The sequence below is a fragment of the Ruditapes philippinarum genome, unplaced genomic scaffold, assembly GCF_026571515.1.
Source record: "Ruditapes philippinarum isolate M1 unplaced genomic scaffold, ASM2657151v2 ctg3135_1_1_1_1, whole genome shotgun sequence".
In the NCBI taxonomy this organism is placed as follows: Eukaryota; Metazoa; Mollusca; class Bivalvia; order Venerida; family Veneridae; genus Ruditapes; species Ruditapes philippinarum.
In genome coordinates, this window is record NW_026864773.1 from 58,299 (window position 1) to 81,380 (window position 23,082).

At 31.8% G+C, this 23,082-nt stretch overlaps 2 protein-coding genes across 2 annotated transcripts in view; one reads left to right on the forward strand and one right to left on the reverse strand.

Moving 5' to 3' along the window:
• The window catches only part of LOC132726754 (uncharacterized), a 46,668-nt gene extending 41,597 nt beyond the window's left edge, over positions 1 to 5,071 (reverse strand). Inside the window, exon 1 of the mRNA XM_060712110.1 lies at positions 4,914 to 5,071. The gene's annotated coding sequence lies outside the window, so the exon portion shown is untranslated. The remainder of the gene's footprint in view (positions 1 to 4,913) is intronic.
• A 6,906-nt stretch (positions 5,072 to 11,977) lies between these two features.
• On the forward strand, positions 11,978 to 17,555 carry LOC132726755 (cytochrome P450 1A5-like). The gene is made up of 5 exons (XM_060712112.1): positions 11,978 to 12,706; positions 14,078 to 14,290; positions 14,595 to 14,733; positions 16,148 to 16,413; positions 17,323 to 17,555. The coding sequence occupies exons 1-5, from the start codon at positions 12,152 to 12,154 to the stop codon at positions 17,482 to 17,484; spliced, it is 1,335 nt and encodes a 444-aa protein (XP_060568095.1). The 5' UTR covers positions 11,978 to 12,151; the 3' UTR covers positions 17,485 to 17,555.
• The last annotated feature ends 5,527 nt before the right edge of the window (positions 17,556 to 23,082 follow it).

Below are 23,082 nucleotides of genomic sequence, written 5' to 3' on the forward strand. Positions count from 1 at the left end.
TCACTAAATCCAAAAAATCACCAGAAAGTACACCGTCGCTTTTTATATCTGTGGAGCAGAAACGCCAAAAAGACACTAAAACTCAGAGTAAAGATTCGACAAATTTGAAAGATAAAACATTGAATTATTCAAATCTTAAACCGAAAGAATCACAAACCTACACAACACAGCAAAAAACAAGATGTCAAAAATCCAAAAGACTCTCAAACACAACAATTGTCATATGCAGATGTCGTGAAACAACCAATACCCAGTTTGTATAAGAAATAGACAGGAAAAGGGATAACTCTACACAAAAATGAATACCACGAAAACACCGAATCATCATCTACTCAACTATATAAGTCCTCTTTCGATGCAGAAAGTGAGAATCAACATCAAAAGAGTTATCCTGTCTTTGAAAGTGTCCCGCTCCCGCAAAACAAGGCGGAAGTATTATGTTGGAGGGTATAGTTCCTATTTCAAAATAGAGATGGCATAATCGAATACCTTAAAGAAAATAAAGTCACACCTGTAGGAGTTTAAACTTATAGACACCCATCGTGGTAGTCTATCAGCAAAAATAACTTGTCTACCAAGATCAATGCTATCTTGTTGAAGATAAAGAAATTTTGGCCCGCAAAATATATGTAGAAGTGGTACTCCGAACTTGAATGGGAAGTCAAAGTTTTACACATACAAAGAGAAAGAAGAACAGGACTGTCCGTCAGTTGATAACTAACCCACTTCATGATATATACAACAACACTAAGTATTATTATACCTACATGTTAAATGACATACAACAATATAGTTACTGATACCAAAATGTACTGCAACGTTTCTCACAATGGAACGTTCGTCGGGGCCATGTCATCAGCTGGAAGTATAAGCTATCTACTTGATAAATATAATATAGATATAGCGTGCATCATTGAACATAAGCTTAAGCCAATTACCTCTCATTTCTAGATACAATTCACGGGAATTATAAGGCTCTCACAGTATGTGATGAAAGTTTGGTAAAATGCGGCAAAGGATGTAGAGGTGTGAGCATCCTTTATAAGAAATCACTTGCTTTTAGTACAAAATCAATATTAAACACAAACTCTCATAGAATTGTTGGTATTCAACTTTATTGTGAAAAAATGCTTCCAGTATATATCTTCAGCATTTATATGCCATCTGTGAATTATACCGAGGAAGAATACAAAAGAATGCTTAGACAACTTACAGAGTCTTTTACGATACCTACTCACCCTTGGGAACCGTTCTTTTTTTGTGCTGATTGGAACGTAAATTTACATTTTACAGAATCTTTTGACAAAAGGACAACAAGCTCTGATACAGTCCTTAATCAAAACAATTTGAGAGTAAACACGAACGAATGACTAGATTATACCTTTAGCCAACACGTAAAATGCTAGACGGGTTATGATTTCTAAATCGAGAAAATGACTTAATTACTAAATGTAACATTATAGATGACGATTGTTGCTCAGTTTCGGATCATCAACGATATGCACTGTGATAAGTGGATCTATCATGGCGTATATCTCGAAAACTGATCATATAGCATGGAATAAATGTACAGACAATGATCTTCAAATGTACTCATATTATCTAGAAACAAAATTATTAGAATTTGATTTAAGTGATTTTGTTCCTAGTCCTCATGGCATCGAAATTCTGTATTCTCATATAGTGTCAGCAATTCAATGTGCCTCAAAAAACGCCTTACCAAAAGCACTAATAATGAGCATGCAAAGCCCTACTGGTCGCCAAAACTAAATTCTGCCCATATTGAACAAAGAAATGCAAGAATACAATGGATTTTAAATGGGAGATCACGTGATCAGACTGATAATAATTATATTCTGTATAAATCTGCAAAGCGACATTTTATAAATACACAAAAAGAGGAAATACATATGTTCGTGATAAATATTATGAAGAACTCAATACAACGGCAGAATGTGACATGCGCCTTTTCTGGAGCTTATTTCGCAGAAAAAATGGCAAATCAGCTTCAGACGTAACAGATCTAAAAGACAATGACATTCTCACGCGTGACCCATATAGAAATTGCTGAAATTTTCAGGAATTACTTTGGACAGGTATTTTCGCCAAAAAATAATGAAAAAATTGACTCTAAATTCTTAGATCAATTAGACATTGAAGTGAAAAAGTTCTTAGAATCAGATGACTATAAAGACGATGAAATTTTATCTGAAGCGGTGAAATTATCTGAAATCGAAAGTGCCCTGAAGTCGCTTAAAAAGCGCAAAGCACCGGGTATTGACAAAGTCGTAAACGAGCATTTTACTATTCGGTGGTGATGTTTTAAATAAATATCTTCAAAAACTGTTTTCTGCTATGATTCAAACATCATATATACCTTGTAACTGTAAAATTGGTATAGTCATTCTATATACAAAGATGGAAAACCGAAAGATGCGCCAAAAAGCTATAGACCAATTAGCCTATTACCGTAGTATACAAAACATTTGAAAAGATACTGCACGAACGATTAGATAAATGGACCCAAGCCAATAGAAAGAATTTTCCAAACGAGCAGCAAAATGCTTACCAAAAATACTTAGGTCCCTTAACGGTTTCATTTAATCTTCAAGAAACGATTGCTCATCAGTGTGAACTAAATTCGAATACCTTTGCTATGTTTCTTGACACAGCTGGTGCCTTTGATAATGTTAGACATAATGGCTATTCATAAAATTGAAAAACTTTGGAATTCATGGAATATTTTAAGAATGCTCATAAATAGTTACACTGGCTTAACCGGACACATCTTAGTCAACGGAATCTTGTCTGAAGCTTTAAAATACAACAAAGTATTCGTCAAGGAGGAATTTTATCAACATGGCTGTATCTCCTTTTTATAGACGAAACTTCTTCAGTCATTACAGCTAAGTGGTCATGGAACGGTTATTGAATCCATAAGAAGTGTAACCCAACGCTAGCGGACGATATCGTTATTCTGTCGCCAAACATTAAATCTCTTGAACACCAGTTGAATATAGCGAACAGATATGCATTCAGATGGGGATATGAATTCAATGACAGTAAATGCAAATTAATGCACTTTGGTATTCTGCAGACATGCGTTTAAAGATATAAATATTAATTTCGGAAGTGCTTCCCTACGTCCGGTGGACTCGGTTACCCACGCCGGCATTGAATTACACAATTCGCAAAAATGTTCAAGTGCTGTAGAAGCGCGTATCCGAAAAGGCCGCTCATCTCTATTTTCTATTCTATCTATCGACGAGACTCCTGGCGACGTGAATCCCTTAGTTTTGGCCTCTTTAGTGAAAAAGTTACATTTCCAACTGCCTTTTTACGGAGCGGAATTATGGAATGATTGACAGACACTGATATCCTTAAGATGGAAAGATTATTCCGGTTAGCTGCCAAATGCATTCAACACTTTCCTAGAAGAACTCGAACTGATATGGCTCTAAGCATGCTGGGATGGTTACCTGCTATAGCAGAAATTGACAAACGAAAGCTTAATTTCCTGCAGAAACTGTGCACAATGCCTTCAAATTTATTGACAAGAAAAATATTTAATTTCAGATTACACCTATATGCAAACAGACAGTTTAGTGGACAAAACGGATATATACCTGACGTCTGTAGAATTCTAAGAAAATATAACCTTTTCCATATTGTTGAATCCTACTTACAAACAGCAATCTTTCCTGACAAGTTACAATGGAAACGAACAGTTTTTAACGCTATACGCAAATATCATACACAGCATTGGTCAGAAAGAGTGAATAGCGATGATGATTTTGTACGCTTTAAAACTTTACATACCGATATAAGCCCATCAATATTATGGAGAAATTCCGACTCTCTAAACTCAATAAAACACGCATTATGTACTGCTAAAGTTCTTTTGAGGCAAAACAAAGTGATGTAAAAACATGCAAGAAATGTGGTTCTCAAACAAGTGACCTAAATCTCCATGTAATATCAAAATGTATTTCACTTAAAAAGACTCGAACAACTTTCCTTAATAGTGTTGAAAAACAATATAGTTGTGAACTCAGTAACTTCCTGAAAGGATGTAACAGCGAGACGTTTTTAAGAACTATCTTAAATCCTCGTGCCTTGGATATATATGTCATAGTTGAATTCTCCAAAAAGACTTCATACAAAGTGCTTGTAAGTTTATATACGATTGTTTAGTTTTTAATAACTAAACGTTTTATCTAAATAAAAACAAGGACTTCAAATGACAGAAAATATTTAAGCGGTATTGCCTAATTTACATAGCTTATATTTCGTTTCGGTAAGATGTGTAATACATAGGTTGAATACTGAGGCATTTTAACCATATATAATTACATTGCATTATCAGTATGATAACTCAAATGAAATTTAAATATGAAATATGTATAAAACAATTATATAAATGTGTTTTTATTGTTACGCTTAAATACTTCTTGCTCTAAGATAACCTTTGATATAATGCTAATATAATCATATAGAAATATAATCATATAGAAGCTTATACATGTATATAAAACCATTTAACTTGAACTTAATTGTTATGTCTCTTTAATAATATATAAATGTACATTTGTCATAATCATGTATCATATGTTTGTATATATATTTCATGTTGTATATGTTGTAATCGCTGAAAAGCGGAAATAAAGAGTATATACACTATAGGCGCGTCAAAGAAAAATGACTCTTGATAACAGTTTACCGTTCTTATTTTATATATGTGATAAATAGAATATTATATTCGTGTAGATTCAATACTAAATTTATTGAACTCGTTGAATAAAACAATATTATGCTCGCCAGAGGCTCGCAGAATATGATTTTATTCAACTCGTTCAATAAATTTAGTATTAAACCTACACTCATTCAATATCCTCTATATATATATTACTTACTTTCCTACTTTTCATTCGTTATGAAATTGAAGGGAAATCCCATTACGCTACAATTTTTCACATATCTTCGACCGTTTCCGTCATTCTTCAAAAAATGAGTCATAACACGCGGATCAGTATTAGTTATGCGGATCTCCATTCTGAATAAGACGTTTTATTCTAAAGATGCATTATAATCTTACTTATATATAACACACATGAAGACTGTTTGTGAAAACAATAAAATGTGCGGATCAGAATTCTATAGTGCATATTTTAAGAACGTTCTAATGTTTGTTTGTAATGCGCCATTCGCTCAAAAATTCAATCAAACAAATTGTAAACTGCAGATAGCAGAAATATAGTTTTATACACTTTAACTATATAAATCAAGTAGAGTACACGTTTAATGCATAAACATATATGGATGTGCATAATGTTAGTTTAATATATTTTTTATGTTTTTAACAGGTTATTTCATGCTAAATATTTGACGTATCAATTATCTAGCCTCGTGTGTGACTGGTTTACCAAATATTATATAGGAAATAACAGTGAATCACTGTGTCTCGTGACTCACATCATGCAATCGGTATGTCTATTGGAAACCGAAACCGGATACGACGTTATCATCAAAATCCATCAATAATTGTTGAGTCATATTACTCGTAGTTATTTTGGTATTTCTTTATCTGTTTTCATAAGTTAACTTTAGTATTAAGTAAGTCCTGTATATATGTATCTGGCGTTAACATTTGTATCATTTATCATATAAGCACGGTTACCCTTTCTTAGACATGTTAAAGAGATCTTTATTTAACTGTAAATACATTGGACTTTTATCATGTTAACACAATAATCAGTTTTCGGAGTGGTAACTTTCTTTCAAATATTTATGGTGGCTGGTTTACGCGGTTCTTTGCCTCAAAATGCAAAGTTGAGAAACACGAAGGGACGACAATAGTACTCATTAGTCTCTTTGTGTTTTCGCTTTTATCGCATTTGTATCTGATTATTGCAAATAAAATATTGAATTAAAATTTATGCTATATAAAGTTGAACACATAAATAGCTTACAAGAAGTTGAACTAAATGTTGTGCAATACTGCCAAAGCACCACACGTTATTAATTTATATTCATGCAAATATATATAGAACTTTGAGTGGTAACAAGAACGCTCACGTTACATATATAATTATGTACATGTACAACCAGCACTTATATTTATATATTAAGGTATAAATGTCAAACGCATAATCTTTAAACTCACAATAAGCATAACTAATTTGAAAGATTTTTTTTATTTATTTAACCTTGGAAACATCTATGGCGCAGATTTGTTTGTCATATGACAAAAGGATGATCACATATAGTCCGTTTAAAAATGTAAACATACCTTAAGTATAAAGTAAAATGTATTCGCGTCTGTAACTTAGATGAGGAATACATAAAACTGAATAACAGTAAGGCAACGTTCATTTTTTATCTTATTTTGGTTATCTATCTGTTAATTGTTTTTGTCGTTTGAAAACCTATTGCTGATTATTAATGGATGTTTTAATTAGATTTGTATATAACCATGAATGCAGGTGTCAAGAAAAGAAAGAAAATAAAACACAAGGTTTATATTAATTTTGTCAATAAGCACATTGTGGCCGATGCAAATAATCTTACATACAAAATCTTTTCTCACAACATCGACCTTCAGGCGTCAATGAAATATGTTCGTACAGTCACGGATTTATATTACAATGTAATGTGGTACAGTCATGGCCATATTTTACACTATTTCATCAGCGACGACTTTCGGGTTTATAGGTTTAACTAAATGAATCTTATCTACTAAGTTTGCAAAGTTTGCAAATCCGATTTTAAAGTTAAGTGACTTTGTGGTTTAACTTGATGCCGGCTCGCCACGGCGAGCCGGTATTACGATAGGATTTTACTGAGAAACAACCTAAAACTCCGAAGCTATCCAAAAATTTAATCGAAGCTTGGCTTCCAGCTTTCTACAAAATTTATCTATCAGGGCTAGGATCCAAAATTATTTAGCCAATCAAATTTTATCTTACATAGCGTCAAAAAACCTTCAATTTTCACGCCATTTTTAAAAATCAGCAAGTATTGTTTTGAGCGCAAAGATATAATGATGATTAAAATGTTTGTCTTTATGAATTCTTTTCAATAAATCATATTTACACTGACTTCTGATTTAGCGATTTCACCTGTTTTCTCTGTAGTAAGTTTTCGTTTGGTTAATTAACATAAGTGTACATCTGGTTCTGTGCATTTTTTATTTTTCCTTTGTTCCGGTCATTTTATCCTTCCGGTATTTAGTGTATGTATTTACTGGCCGGGATCCGGGACACCCGGGATCCGGGATCGTATAAGATATGGAGGAAAAACCTAATGAACTATATTTGTGTTGATTGTTGTCGTAATGAAAGGCCATTAAACGTTAATTTTTTTTATTGTAAATAATGAACGTTAAATTAATTTAACTTAGAATATAGATATATTTAGAGCTATTTATTAACAAACTTAAAATGCGGAAATCACAATACTTATAATTATATGCCTAATTAATTGGAAAAATCAAAGACTATTTTCTTGAATTGGTCAAATCCCGGGATCCCTATATGTTTTAAAACGATCCCAGCTTTTCTGAAAACTATATACTTGAACTGGCCAATCCGTGAGATCTATTTTCATTTTAATACGATCCCTGCTTTTCTGAAAACTATATTCTTGAACTGGTCAATTCCCGGGATCCCTATATGTTTTAATAGGATCCCGGCTAATCTGAAAAAAACATCTTCTTAGACTGGTCAATTTCCGGGATCCCTATATTTTTAATAGGATCCCGGCTTTTCTGGCTGAATTGATTGACAACTTGTGTTTACTTTAGGACTTGTGCCTCTCATTCCAATACTAAATAACATACATGTATTACAACTTAATTTTGTATAAAGAGACATCTTTATAAAATCTACCTATCTAACATTTTGTGGTCAAGGTCAACAGGCCATATAGTAAATGTGCATAGACATAAGTTCTTCATTCTATCTGTTTACATGCACCTTCATATATACTCATACTCATCTTGGTTAAACTGAGAGAACTTTATATGTCACTTTCAGTCAATGTGTTTAAGATTTTGAATTTACTGGCCCGAATTCCAGTTTTGAATTTATTCTACTAAATAATTAACAAAATTTTCTTAAATTTACACTGGCCTGAACTTACATACACTGGCCATCGGGCACCTGGCCAGTGTTGACTTCACTTTTATTTTGATGTTCGCTGAAGTCTCTTCAGCTAACAGAACTGACATTTTTACATTTAAACACACCCCTTGAAAAAAATTACGAAGCGAGTCGCTACTAGCTTTTTCAAAAGCTAACCTTGTGTAAATAATACAGTAGGTTCCCCTACTGTTAACAAAGTCAATGATGTCATACCACGTGACTTACTCAACGAATTTGATCAGATAAGGCGCAGAGTACCCGTAATTATATCAGCGTTTTACGGTATATCAATATTCTGAAAAACCCTGAATGGTTTTTGAGAACTTCATTTAAGCCGGGACCAAGGGGAACGGTACACTCATTTGTCATAACAAGCGATTTCTAGCAAGTCATATGTTTTTTGTCACTATTTCATAGAAAAATACATGTTAAATCTGATAGATTTACTATGTCCAATGTATCGAGTGAATGCAGTAATGTTGAAATGGTACGGAACACAGTGTTATTTCAAAAGATAAAGTACACACGCAAATTCTGTCTCTGAAATAAATCTTAAGTTAAATATATAAGAAATAATTTCAATTGTGATTTGAATGATTGTTTTATAGTTATATATTTTATTGATTTAGACGAGAACCCGGGGACCTGTTTTACAAAATATCGTTACGCGTAAACGTGCAGGATAATGCAAAAATAAAAGAAAGAACGTTTTGAGAATACGTCGAGCACAGTTCGATTTTAAATGTTGCGCAATTATAACATGTTAAATGTTACAAGTAATTGTTGAGGAAGTGATATCTATAGGAAATTGAGAAAACGAAAGTAGACATTAAAATCAGGTTTTTTTTTCTAATAAAAACAGATTGTTTTCTCAAATTCCTACCTATCACTTTTTCAACAATAACTTGTAATATTAACATGTTATAGCCATATATTAATTGCCAACATTTAAATTGAATTATGTGCGACGCACTCTCAGAATTTTAATTTACCACAAGTAATAAATAAGTTGTTAATAAAAAAAACATACCTGAATCGGGTGAAAAATCGGCGTGCTCCGTACCCGAAGAGTCACGTGGTATGGCCACATTGAAAATCATATTTAAAAACTAATATGGTTTTATTACACCAAACGACGCCAGAAAGCGTGGCGCTCAAACGTAATCGTTGTATTTCTAGAAACCAATCGAAAGCGCTCAGAAATTCTGTCTGTCATAATACAATGGAAATAAAATGCTTTGTTTCTAGATATAAGATCTAGATAAACTGCGAGATTATTGCTGCATCGTCACAAAATAAATAGATAAATAATTAAATAAATAAATAGATAAATAAAAATAATAATGAATAATAAAATAATAAAAAATAGTCAACAGAATATAAAAATCTAAGTGTATTAGGAAGCTAACAGGACACATACAGGATATGAAAATCTTCTAGTTGCTCGAATAGCTAACGGCTCAATGTTTCTCAAGTAAATGATAACATGGCAATTATAGAAAAATAACAATCTACAATATGAACTCATCTTCATCAAAAACGGAAATGACCTGGCAGTATTTGGCATTTACCACTAGAAGTCTTCATAAATACCAGATGTACAGTGTACATAAAATTCTCAGTGCATGGAACAGAACAGAACAGAACATTCTCTTTATTTGGAAGACACAGATTTCAGAATATTAAATCCTGCAATAACATGTGTGCAAATTTATAAACAAGATAATTAGCAGTGTAAATGGTCAATAAATAACTGGTAAAAGAACATACAAACAAACAAAGTAATTATTAAATAAATATTGCTTATGAGCATTTTTAATAGAGATAACTGATATTACATTGTGTTTTATCTTTTTTTATTCTTTAAATTAATGGTATATTAATTTTTACCAATGTGATTCGATTGAGATAAAAGTTGTCTCTGGATGGAAAAGAAAATCTAAAATGATAACGTTGCTTTGGGTTAAAGAAAAAAGAAAGAAATTAAAATAGAGGGAAAAAGAGATAGATAAAAATATACATGCGTAGTATGAAATTGACGATTATTGCTCAATAGTCATATTAACATTTTTGACACAGTATCGTATTGCGTGAAAAGTATTGAAAAAAATGAATAATACTATTTCAGTAAAGATGGGAATCATTTTCAAGGTATACATGGAGAGTTCTAATGCTTAAAAAACAATCATTTAAGACAGGGAAAAGAATAGAATTTCCATGAATACAATACTCTAAATGTATGGCAGATGAAGGGAGATAACAAAAATAGCTTTACATGACAGATGTAGTTGCATTTACTTCCCTTTAGTAAAAGATAAACTCTTTCAAGTGCTTTTTGACATAATTGAATTAAATATGTTTTATAATGTATTTTATAGAATAAGTTTTCAGATAGGAGGAAACTAGTGGTCTCCGCCTACTGGAAGTACATAGTAGTAACTAGTTTGTATCGATTGTGACTATTATGAATACTATACTATACTATTATAAATACTATACATACTATTATAAATACTAAACTATACTATTATGATTACAATGCTATGATATCCTGTGCCATATTGTGCCCCGCTGTGCTGCGTTGTACTGTACTGCACTACACTGTAACAGTTATGTTATACTGTACTGAACTGAACTGTACTGTACTGTACTGCACTGCACTGTTATGATATAATGTACTGTACTGTACTGTACTGTACTATTATAAATTCCTCATGTTTATATTACCTTAGCATTACTGAAGGAGCAAAGGGTTAACCCTTTGTTTGATTCAGAGTGAATGTTGTGTCCAATGATTATCTATTTTAAATATTTTTAATGTAGCAACATAACTATAAGAAAATTGCAGAGTCTATGTTTTAATTATTGTAATTTTGGTTGTTATGTTACTATACTGCAATACTATCCGATGATGATTTAAAAAAATGTTATTGTATATGATCATGGTATGTTATAACGTGTTATTATGCTATTGTCCAACAACATTGACCTGGCACTCTTGCATATGACCCTGTAGTCGGTATATTCCGTAAACGTGATATACTTGTAAATCGAAATGAATGTAAATATCAATTTCGTTAAAATGGTTCATATTTAACATGCTTATTAGCGTAGTTAGTAACGGAGCTTCACTTGAAGAATGTAGACGTTAACTAGTAGGTTCGAATCATTTTCAGGGATTTCTTTTTTATTCTAATTTTAAAATTACCATTCTATTTAACTATTGCAAACCTTTTTGTTGTGTATAAGTGTGTCTGTGCGCGCGTGCATACGTGTGTGCGTGCGTGATATCTGAGTAGTATTTTTTAATTAATAACTGCCTTTATATGCGCTAAAGGATATTCGACTTCATAATAACACAAAGAGAACCGTTGAAAACTACTGTATTTAAATAAAAAATATAATTGTGTATTCTTAAACCAGGTGTAGTTAAACGATTTCAAATTAATTCTTGCAAGTAAATTAAAAAAAATAATATCATAACGTGATGTTGGTGAGGAATCGAACCAGAGACCTTCCGATCGGTAGTCCGACATCTATACCAATACACCACACCTCAATGACGAGTTTAGTTAGCAAATATATCGATATATTCCAAAAGATACTGGTCAGTGTTTATCAGATGACCTTTGCGAAAGTTAATGAAGTGCCAGGTCAATGTTGTTGGACAATACAGTTATATTTGTTGGTATTTGTCAACATGATATAGTTGTATATCATTATCCTTTCAGACGACATAAACCTCTAACTACTTATGAAATGCTATTTAGATAATACAATAACACTATATGTTTTTTTTTTAATACACATCTAGCAGTTAAACTTCTTAAATGCAAACGAAGCGGTTAGTGGTTTAAATTATCAACTACACAACATTTACAATCTTATCATTATAAAGGGTTACGATAAATATGTTAAAAAGGTTAAAATCTAATGCAGTTACTTAAGCGTAAAAAAACAAGTTATTTTTTAACTCGGTATTAAAAGTGTACTGGAATGTTTTAACAAAAATGGTGATTGAACTGTTTTGTTTTGCTTTAGGACTGTTTTTACTGTATGTTTTATATAGTAAAAGAAGGAAAGGAAAGGATAAAGCCCTCGTCGGACCAAAAGGTCTCCCTATACTCGGAAACATCTTGGAAATTGATGACGAGAATATGCATTTTAAATTTTCAGAATATGCAGAACAATATGGTGAAATATACCAAGTTAAACTACTTTTTGATACATTTGTAGTGTTAAATAGTGAGCGGGTTATTAGAAAATGTTTCGGAGGTGATAAATATAAGCACGTTTTTAATGATCGATCTGAGTTATTTTACGGGAAACACTTTGCTTGCAATAACAGAGCTTTGAGTTTTGTGGTTGATGGGACAGGACTGTTTCATAGAACTGCAAGGAAACATGTTATGCAAGCTTTGCATGCCTATGGCAGTGGACTACGGGATTTAGAGAATAACGTCATGACTGAATTATCTAATCTACATACGAGAATTGAGGATGAGAATTATTTTGAATGTGTTTCCTTAATATTTCAGTCTATCTCAAATGTTCTGTCACTAATGGTAGGTTCTGTTTGGTTTACAATATGTCTGTTAATTCAAAACAATCGCTATATTATTTAAATGTTTGTCATATGGTAAGACATAATATATAGTCTGTATGGGCTCTATTGAGATACTAGGCTGCTTACACATTGTCTCCTTTTAGAGATTCTCATTTCTGCAAAGTAACAGTACTCAATAGTCGGTTATATTGAAATGCCTTATCATATTGGTATGCATTAATTCAAATTTACTCTGAGCTTAAAGTACAGAAATTATGCAACCTCGTATCTGCAAATATAAAAGCCGTCATTCTTTAGGGAAAAAAGTCGATGCCATTATAAATCATGATAATTAAAGAAATTAAACAGAACATTATTTCAAAATCGATTATGTCATGTCAAAATGTGATAACTTCATAAAGGAGAATGCATGACGTTACGCGGCAAAATCGTTAAAAAATACTTAATATTATTTAAAAAGCATGAGCTTAAAAGAAAGTTTCTATTCTACTTTAACTCGTGGCTACGTCACTCGTAAAATATTGCATCTTATGTTCACTCATTAAAATATATTTCAATCTTAAAAGCAAAACAAACAAATAAAAGCGAAATCAACAAAATTCAAGTTTTTTTTTTACATACAGGATTTATTTTCATCTTAAATGTGATATGAAAATTACCATATTTTTATTTTGACCGCCGCCACTCGTTATATATATTTATTTATTATCTGAAGAAAAAAACAAAGCGAAACAAACAAAAAAGCATGAATTTAATAAATTATTAAAGCAATGCTGTTTCTTATCCAAGTTAATACAACTTAAATCGTTGTAACACATGCAATGCGGAATATATAAACTTTTTTATAGACCTAGAATTCATTAGTGTGGCAGAATATTAAGATCTTACACTTGCTGCTGGTACAGATCGGATTATCTAGCTTGAGGGTAAATGTTTACGGCGGTAACGAGGCTCTGCCGAATTGTAGCTAAACAGTTACCCTGAGAGCTAGATATGCGTGTCTTAATCGACAGCCGTGTTTGATTGTTTTCTTGCATATGACATATTAATCATAATGGTTAAAATATCACGAACATAATTTTCATTTAGCTCTTTTTGCTAATAGTATCGTACGAATTCACAACTTCATTCATAATGACAAAATGAAGACATTATACGTACATAAATCATTCACAAACGGCGCTCGGGGATGACATCATTTAAAAGCGCACGACTTATCTTAAATAGGTGGGGGGGGGGGGGGATGTAATTCAGGCTTTATCCAAACAGTAGATAATCCTGTCTGATATGAAATTAAAATCAGGTTATGCTTGGTACATTTAGTATCTTTGATGAAAAATAACAATCCTTTTGATTTCATATTTTACAGTTGATTGGTGAACCAGTTTTAGACGATGAAAAAGAAAAGAACATGTTCTTGGATGAAATACACGTTGAAGATTTCTTTCTGAATTCTTATGTAAACTTCATTATGTCAGTGTTACCATTTGTACGATATATCCCTGGAAGGTACAAACAAGAATTCCTAAAGGCGAAGGCTGTTAATGCAAAAATTGTAAAGAAATATTTTCACGATGTCAAGGTTTGCTTTCTTTCATTTTGTACAGGGTTTAGTAAAATATATACTGTTTGATAGGTTGATGTACACCTATCTATAAATTTTGAAAATTAAACAGAAATTTTGGTATGTGTTAAAATCTTGTGACAATTTTAATTTATATGACAAATGTTTTTAAATATCTAATTTGTAAATGACATACATCTTGGTAGCAAAAACGGTATATAGGTATACTTTCATTGACTCTTTTAGAGAATATTTTCCCGATGTTCACATTATGTACAAGTTTAAAATTATTACTTGATGCTGTGCTTGTTTTTTATAACAGAGATCATTTGTTAGAGGAAAAGTCCGTGGTATCGTTGATGTATTTTTCGAGGAACAGAATCAACAAATAGAAGCTGGAGGGGAGGTTTTCTTTACGGATGATACAATTATAGCACAAGTGATTGACATAATAGATGGGGGTGAGCATTATTATGATATTTAATAAAGCGATCATCTTAAGAAATAAACTGTGTTACAGATAATTAGAATCTTACACTGGCTGCCGGAAATGACCGGAATATCTAGCTCGAGGGTAACTGTTTACGGTTGTAACAAGGCTCTGCTGAGTTTCCGCTAAACAGGTTACCGAGAGCTAGATATTTCCGTCTGGACCGACAGCCGGTTTTGGATTCGTATGCTTGCATATTGCGTATCAATTATTTTCAGAATAAAAATTAGAAAAAAAAATGATATATATTCTCATTACACACTTTTTTCTCATTGAAGCGTATGATTTAACAGTAAAATGACGTCATCCTAAGAACGCAATTCAGTCATAAAAGGCGCGCGGCAATGATGTCATTTAAAGCACGCGACGTGTCTTACATGGGTTTTTCTAGCACCGTCGAAAACGGTAGATAATCCTTTCTGATAAGCGAGAACAATGTAATATATGATGCTCAGAATAATACATTGTGTATTTTGCATCGAAATGAAACCTCGTCAATTAGATCTATTCAAACAACTTTTTACAGTGATATAAAGCACATTTTTGTTTGACCTATGAAGTGCTAAATACATAGAACTAAACTTGTTTACGTTATTATTTTTGATTTGATGCAGTAACCGTAGAAGTGTAAGATAAGTGTACCTGTTTTGTTTCATCTCAAGATGTACACCACAGCTTCCTTTTAACAATTACTTTTTGTAATGAACAAAACGATCTGCACATGTAATTATTGTATTTAATCACATGCCGTGTCTACTATTACGTATTATCAAAATCCACGTTTGACAATATATGAATAACACATGACTGATGGGATGAAAGAGGATATTATCAACCAGGGAACTGGTATATTACCCCGTGGCGCAGACATGTGTTTTATTTTATTATACCAAAAGACCTACAACTACAATATTTGTAAGGTACGCAGTCAAGGGAACAAATAGAATACACATCAGGGTACACATAAGTAAGAAATCTTCACCGGGGTAAATCTCCTAGGGTAATATTCAACAGAACACATAATAGGCCTATACTGAATATGTAGTTATGCAAAAGTTATGTGCCACAAGGTGATATAAGAAATATTCCCGTTGGAGTATTTATCAGGAGGGTGATATTTAATCAGAACAAATAAAAGGCTATGGGATTTTTACTTGAAAGGATATATTGAGGTGTAATACATTGTTTTATTTCATCACACGTACCATACAATGAGCGAAGAGGTTTCCATTCTATTACATATCTGTTAAGTAACATTAACATTGCTTTATACAAACATGATTTGTAATACAAGATAGATCTTCTCAAAATCAAATATGTTTAATATTTGCTCTTTTGATATCTTAATCCTGCAAGATACTTCTTTATTTGTTACCATTTTATAGGAATCACAACAACTTGGTCGGTTCTTTCAAACACAATGTTGATATTACTGAATTATCCACAATATCAGAAGCTGCTCCAGAATGAGTTTGACAGGGAAATTGGAAGACAACGACTTCCGACATTTAAAGACCGAAGTAATTGCCCATTTTTCAAAGCATTTGAGCTGGAAGTGCATAGATACATTACAGTTGTCCCACTTATGTTGCCTCATAAATGCAAAGAAGACATAGACTTTGAAGGATATGATATTGCAATGAACAGTACAGTAAGTTATCGTCAACAAATCTAGCTAAGTATTTGAAAACATAAGTACAAATATGGAACGCCTGGACTGTCTTATGTGTAGAATGACTGATATACATGGTTAAATGTCATTCTGTTGAGTCTTGACTTGACTGAATAAAATACAGTCAGCACACAATATAGCACTTCAATAACTGAGCACATTAGAATTTCCACCCAGCATTTTGTATCTCGGACTCAACAGAAAGACATTTAACCATGTATATCATTCATTATTAACATAAGACAGTCCAGACGTTCCATATACATATATAGCTTTAATTATGTGTGGATGATGTGCATGAATATATCAAAATACACACACGTTTTCGTCTTATATTGAAACATTTGTCAAATTGTCAGCTTTGATTTGAAGATTGTATAATCACATTCACATCATGTCATTGCAATTACCTACGGGTCATGTTCCCTGCTTCCACCTGAACATTGTTTTGGCGGTCAAGTAGAGCGCACGAGATACTATGTCGTGATCACGAGTAAGTAACTCCAGCGCACAGCATAATATATGGCACGATTCAGTCACGCAAGGCCATGACTTAGTAACTCGTGCGCACCACTTAAGTATCTTGTGTGCACCCCTTAGTACCTCATGGTCACGACATAGTATCTCGTGCCCACCAGTTACTTTACTCCTGAGCGTGACTTGGTTACTCGTGGTCACGATATAGTATCTCATGTACGAGATAAATAAAAACTCACAAACGTCATTTCTGTGCCACTGCGAGGTTCACTTTTGTCGCGTTTGGTTAAAGTTTTCTTGTTCTATCAACATCATTCAAATAGACATTTAATAAAGTTTTTAGAAAAATTTCATTAAAAACATTTTCTTTGTAAGAATACAACAAATTAAAAGTTATCTTTGTATTGAAAGGTAATTGGGAATAGTTGGTATATCCACCACAACAAGGAGATTTGGGGAGATCCATGGACATTTCGCCCAGAGAGATTCTTGGACGAACATGGCAACGTGCTGCCTTCTGAACACATATTGCGAAAGAAGTATTATAATAGTTCACTAGATTCAAGCTCATGATCGGCCTATAATATTTAAATTATAAGAACAGTTTAAATTAATGATTTTCTGTTTAAAATCTACTGTACCGCTATTTTCTTTACATTGTAAATGAATTTTACTATTTAACGAGATTGAAAAAGTTATAAGTTGATATATCAATCCTGGATGAAGAAAAAATGATATTGAACTCTTTCTGTTTGTTTCGCTTGATACCTTTTAAAAAGGGGTTGCGCAAGTCGGGAAAAACCCTTCGCGAAGAACCGTTTTTTCTTTAGCGAAAACCTTTTGCGCGCGGGTTTTTTGGTTTTCCTAAAGAAACATCTCGTGTGATCGGATTTCCCGAAAATTTGATTCTTTTTGTTAATAAGACAAAACCCGTTTACAGTCCGAAAAGCGGATAAAAATTTTATGCTTACTATTTCTGTCGATGATTTTTTAAATGTATTCATTTCATAACAAAAATTGGGATTTTTAAAATAATATTTTGATTTAAAATACTATTTTAAATAGAGGTTATTTAGCAAAAAAATTATTTATCTTTTTCGGTGACGCTCAAAAAAGCTTTTTTCATTTTAAACTTTAAATCTTTTTAAAGTAAATTTTTGGGTTTTTTGATTCGATTCTGGGATATACAATGATACAGGTAACGAAAATCTGATGTGTATAATTTATTGTAAGAAAACTGTTTCATCTAAAATTAATGTTCCTCCTCTGTATGTGTTAGGTTAACTTGTGTAAGAAATGTAAAATTTAGGTCAATTTTGATGGTCATTTAAAAAAAAGTTTTATTTGTAAAGTTTAATTTGTGTTAAAATATTAATAACGAAACGTAGTTCAATATTGCCAACATTTTACGACGTGCAATGACATTGATTAAACTGTTACATAAATATGAAATATAGTCGCGCATATTTATTTTGCATGTTAATACATGACAACAAATTACCTAGTAAGTCTTTAATTAACAAAGAATGGTTCTTCATATGCATGTAAATTTATCTTAACTAAAGTCTTGTGTACGATTTGATATTTGCCTTTGTTATACTAGATAAAATATTTGATTGTTAATTACCAAATGTAAGTCGATTGTTAATTTGCAATGTAATAACTTAGTATATACTTACAATTAGTAATATTCTGGTTCTATAGTCAATTAAAAAGTCATAGCAAACAAAATGTATTCAGGTTATGTCAATATACATTACTAGCAGAATAAATTTTACATAATTTTAATGTTGTTTTTGTAGTTATCAACAGTCTGTAGTCGTTACCTCACTACGAACTGTGCATATGAATTTGAGCAAAACATCACACATTAAGGCATGTAAAATGTTTTGTTTATTAATCATCTTATACATATTGAGGCGACATGTAAGCTTTTAAAATCAATTAAAAGCTTAAACAAAACAAAACAAAAACAACAAAAGAAAAAACGAATAATTTTAATTTAATTTAATATAAATGATTTATGTCCAATAGGATTGTAGTATATCAAATGAAGCGCGACTGACCAATTTAATTTTGTAAAAAGGTAATAATAAACTTTGAACTATACATTAAACATCATTTTTACTTTAATTTCTGCTTGACTTTCCGTGATAACAAATATCCCTTTATTATAATCATAAACATTTTATAAAAAAATGAAATATGTATTATAATGAAACAAAATGAATCTTCAACCTTTGATTCAATTCTACCACGCAGAGTTAATAATGCACCGACACGTTTAGCTTCACCTCAGAAAGTGATACCAAAGAAATCAACCGGTAATTCAAACCGTGTGTGTACATGTAGAAAGAGAATGATTTGCCGCAGGTAAATGTTTATGTTTTTACTCCTACATTTTAGAATATTAGTCACTTTTGAAGTATTTAAATTCTTTCATGAAGCTTTCGATTTGGGTTTTTTTTATTTTAGTTTTTTAATTAGATTTCTTTTCTTTAATTTAAATACAACTTAACCAACCGTGCCTTCAAAGTCTCAAACATCCGCTGTTTATAAAATATCTTTAGTGTCTCGTTTAAGTGAACGGTCGTTACCCGTAAGTTTTATCTTATTTCCAACTGCAATAAACAACTCCTTATCACATGATTTAAAGACGTTTTGTTATCATTTACCAACCGGAAACATTGTCTTTGCAACGCAGAAAAAGACAAATAATAAGTTTAAAAAAAAACTTTCGATCAGAACACAACGTTTCCTGATGAAGAAAATCAAATCTTACTATAAATGTATGTATTTTGAGAACAATGGTCTGAAGAATTCCCTTTTTTTCAAATTTTTACTTTTTCTTTTAACAATATCGTCATATTTTGTGGTATCTGTCTCTTCTATCGATAATAGACAGCGGGAAATAACGATGGCTGCGTAACCATTTTTTAAAAAGCCATTGCCCGCTTTGACTACACGAACGTAAAATAAATAAATGACACTCGAGGTTTTATTGAAAAATAAGCAAGAACATTTTAACAGTTGGGTAGACACAATCAGAAATATAAATATTCAGTGTTTGTATGTCTTTAAAATCAATAATAAAAATAATAATAATAATAATAATGAAGATGTTGATGATGATGATGATGATAATAATAATAATAATAATAATATAAAAATAATAATAATAATAATAAAAATATAAAAAAAACCTTCTGCGCAAGCGGTCTCTGTTTGTTCGTCATTTATTCTTGGAAATGTCCGTGTATGTAAACTAAACCACAGAAACAAAACGACGATAGCTGCTTTATCTATCTGAAATAATAAAGAATATTTGGAATCATACAATTGCCATCTTTTACGGATTACAAGATATGTAAATTTTGGAAGTAAAATAGAAGGCTGAACAACATTAGATATAACTTTTGACATTGATCTGATGTACTAGGCCCCTTTTCTTTATTCGTTCGTACAGTCAAATGAAGAGAATACACAAAATGTGTTTAAGTTAATGAGAAATCAGCATCGAATGGATATTGTAAACGTAAAGCCCTCTTTGCACCTAACATATGAAAACAAGATCTACAAGGAAGGGCGGCGCAAATGAACGCAAAAAAACCTTATTTGTTATCGCATGAAGGAAATGTTTATACCAAAGGAAAAGGATGTAAAATACTGCAAATTGCACTGGATAATAAAGGTTATTACAAATGATAAAAATGGTGTCTAATAAATTGGAAAACTTGATCATATCACAACAATTTAAAGTAATAGTCATTACGTCGATGTTAGTGAATTAATAAAACGATTTATTCTAAGCTTTAATGTTCAAACATTTTGATATATTGGTCTGTTGTTGTTACCGTATTAGTAATCGAAAACGGTATGATCATATCAATTGGGCGATTATCATATTCGTTTTTTTCTTGAGAACCCACGGGTGAAAAACCGAAAGATATTTTTTCTTAGATTAGATTAGAAATTTAGTTTTTATAAATAATATTTAATGCAATAAGAAAAAACCACTTAAATTCTTTGTTTCCGTATGTTATCCGTTTGATTGAAACTTTACATTTTGGATAGATATATAACATATGACAAAAGTAATATCAAGGCCATATCATTATATACGATTACAAGAGACCTTTTTTCTTCGTTTTTTGAGGGATACATTATATACAGCCATAGTATCGTTAGTGAAATGTGTACTACAATTACCTCACGTATACTACAATATATAATTTCATTTCTGCCTGACAACAAAATGACTTTACACAAGATCAGTGCTAACTATGTACCTTAATCTGAAATAAAAATGCAAATGATGGAGGGAGAGCTGTTCTTTGTATATTGACAAGCCTTACTTTGTACCTTTTCTTCGATAGACATGACTTAAAATATGCAAAACAATACTTGTTTTTGTTTCATAACCATTTGATTTTTCTAAGTTAGGCTTATATATTCATAAGCCTATTTCAAAGAATGCCTGAATAATCATGTCGCAATCGACACGCTATAATTTTTAATCAATATCCAGTTGCTTGCAACAGCGAACCTTTTCTAACGTACTTTAAACACATTTTTAATTCGGAAATGTCTCCAAGAGGACTATAGGCGATTTTTTGTAACATACTATCATAAGCAAATATGTTTAGCGGAACAAAATATCAAACATAAAGCTCGGATAAACTATAAAACCTCAAGTTGACTATATATCTAACGAAATCAGTTTCAACAGTATTGCTTATTGTTTGATAACTTGCTCCATGCAGCAAGATTGTATAACGGTGTCATTAAATCGTCGGCAGACAATTGTCTGTTGTCGTCGTATGACCAATTGATGATGGTGGCAGATACCTGGCATCCCTGACGGATTGGATATTTGCTGACGGATGGACTACAATGACGAGATGAGATATCCAGGTAACAAGTTAAACTTTTCATATTCTTAAGATTTAAAATATCAAACAAAGACATTAAAAAATTCAAACAAATAAATATCTATTACAAACCGGTAATTGGGGATCGAAAAAAGGGATTGCTGTCTCATATTTTTACTGACGTCCTTTGCCTTTTTAATAAAACAAAGCGTTTAAATTGAAAAACAAAATCAACGCAAGGTCATTTTAATGAACGCAACCTACACACGGGCCAGCGGCAAAAGGCCAGGACCCCAAAAATAACAGGACAGGGTACAAGGCAGAGCATTGACAGGATACTCACTTTAATATTACATAAATGTAGATTATAGTACTCGACATGGAAATCAAATTATGACCAATATAGCGGTTTCCGGACGGCAACGACATTAGCAATGTCAACAATACTATCGCTGTAACATGGCTTTTTTCTCCTGAAAAAAATCAAGCTAGAATGGCTAGCTACTTCAAGCAAATTTGGATGCTCGGAACTGCACAAATGTGATTTTTACTTTAAGAGTAGGGAACGTTTTTTGATATGTATGTGTGTGTCAAAACATAAGAAAATATTTTAATCACACAACGAAAGTATTCTAAATTGACACTCTATCATTCTTAATCAGATCACTTCTTTATTTCATATTTGTTTTAAACTTTTTCTATACTTTTCAGTTTTTTTCTCGCGATGGTCTATGGGCTACAAAGACTTTTTTAACAAGCTCAAACGCATTTAAATTTTGGAAAACTATTGCCCCCATGAATTTTTCAGCACGTCCGGTTATGCTTTGTTTCTTGTGTGGATGTCAAAGGGTTCCAAATTTTTTTGTGGTTTACCCAAAAAAGTTTGGTTATAGGGCACGATTAAATTGCGTTTAAGAAAGCAAATGTCTTTTGTAAATTGGTGTAAAATAAACGTACAGATACGATTTCAAAGCAAAAGACCGGGAAGATATCTTATGTATGACATTTTGGATCATATGGAAAATATTTAAGAATCAACGATAAAAAAACATTCATGTTCCTTTTCATTGCAACAAACTATAAAGTGTAAATTAATGTTTCTATTACAAACACTTGAGAAATGTTCAAAGTACTCCAGTTTTTAATATGTATAAGTCCTTAACATAAAACTGTAAGTCGCGTGGTATTTGGTACATAATTAAAAATTACTATTGTCTTAATTGCCGCGGCGTTTAATGAATGAAATATTGGCACAGGATGGACATTCAAAAAGTCTTTTAACATGTGTAATAGAGAATAG

What these genes read in the sequence shown, in the direction of transcription:
- LOC132726755 (XM_060712112.1), top strand. Translation starts at nt 12,152, where the DNA reads ATGGTGATTGAACTGTTTTGTTTTGCTTTAGGACTGTTTTTACTGTAT. An exon ending in AATATTTTCACGATGTCAAG is followed by an intron (nt 14,291 to 14,594) that starts GTTTGCTTTCTT and finishes TTTTTATAACAG; the next exon opens with AGATCATTTGTTAGAGGAAA. An exon ending in GATTGACATAATAGATGGGG is followed by an intron (nt 14,734 to 16,147) that starts GTGAGCATTATT and finishes ACCATTTTATAG; the next exon opens with GAATCACAACAACTTGGTCG.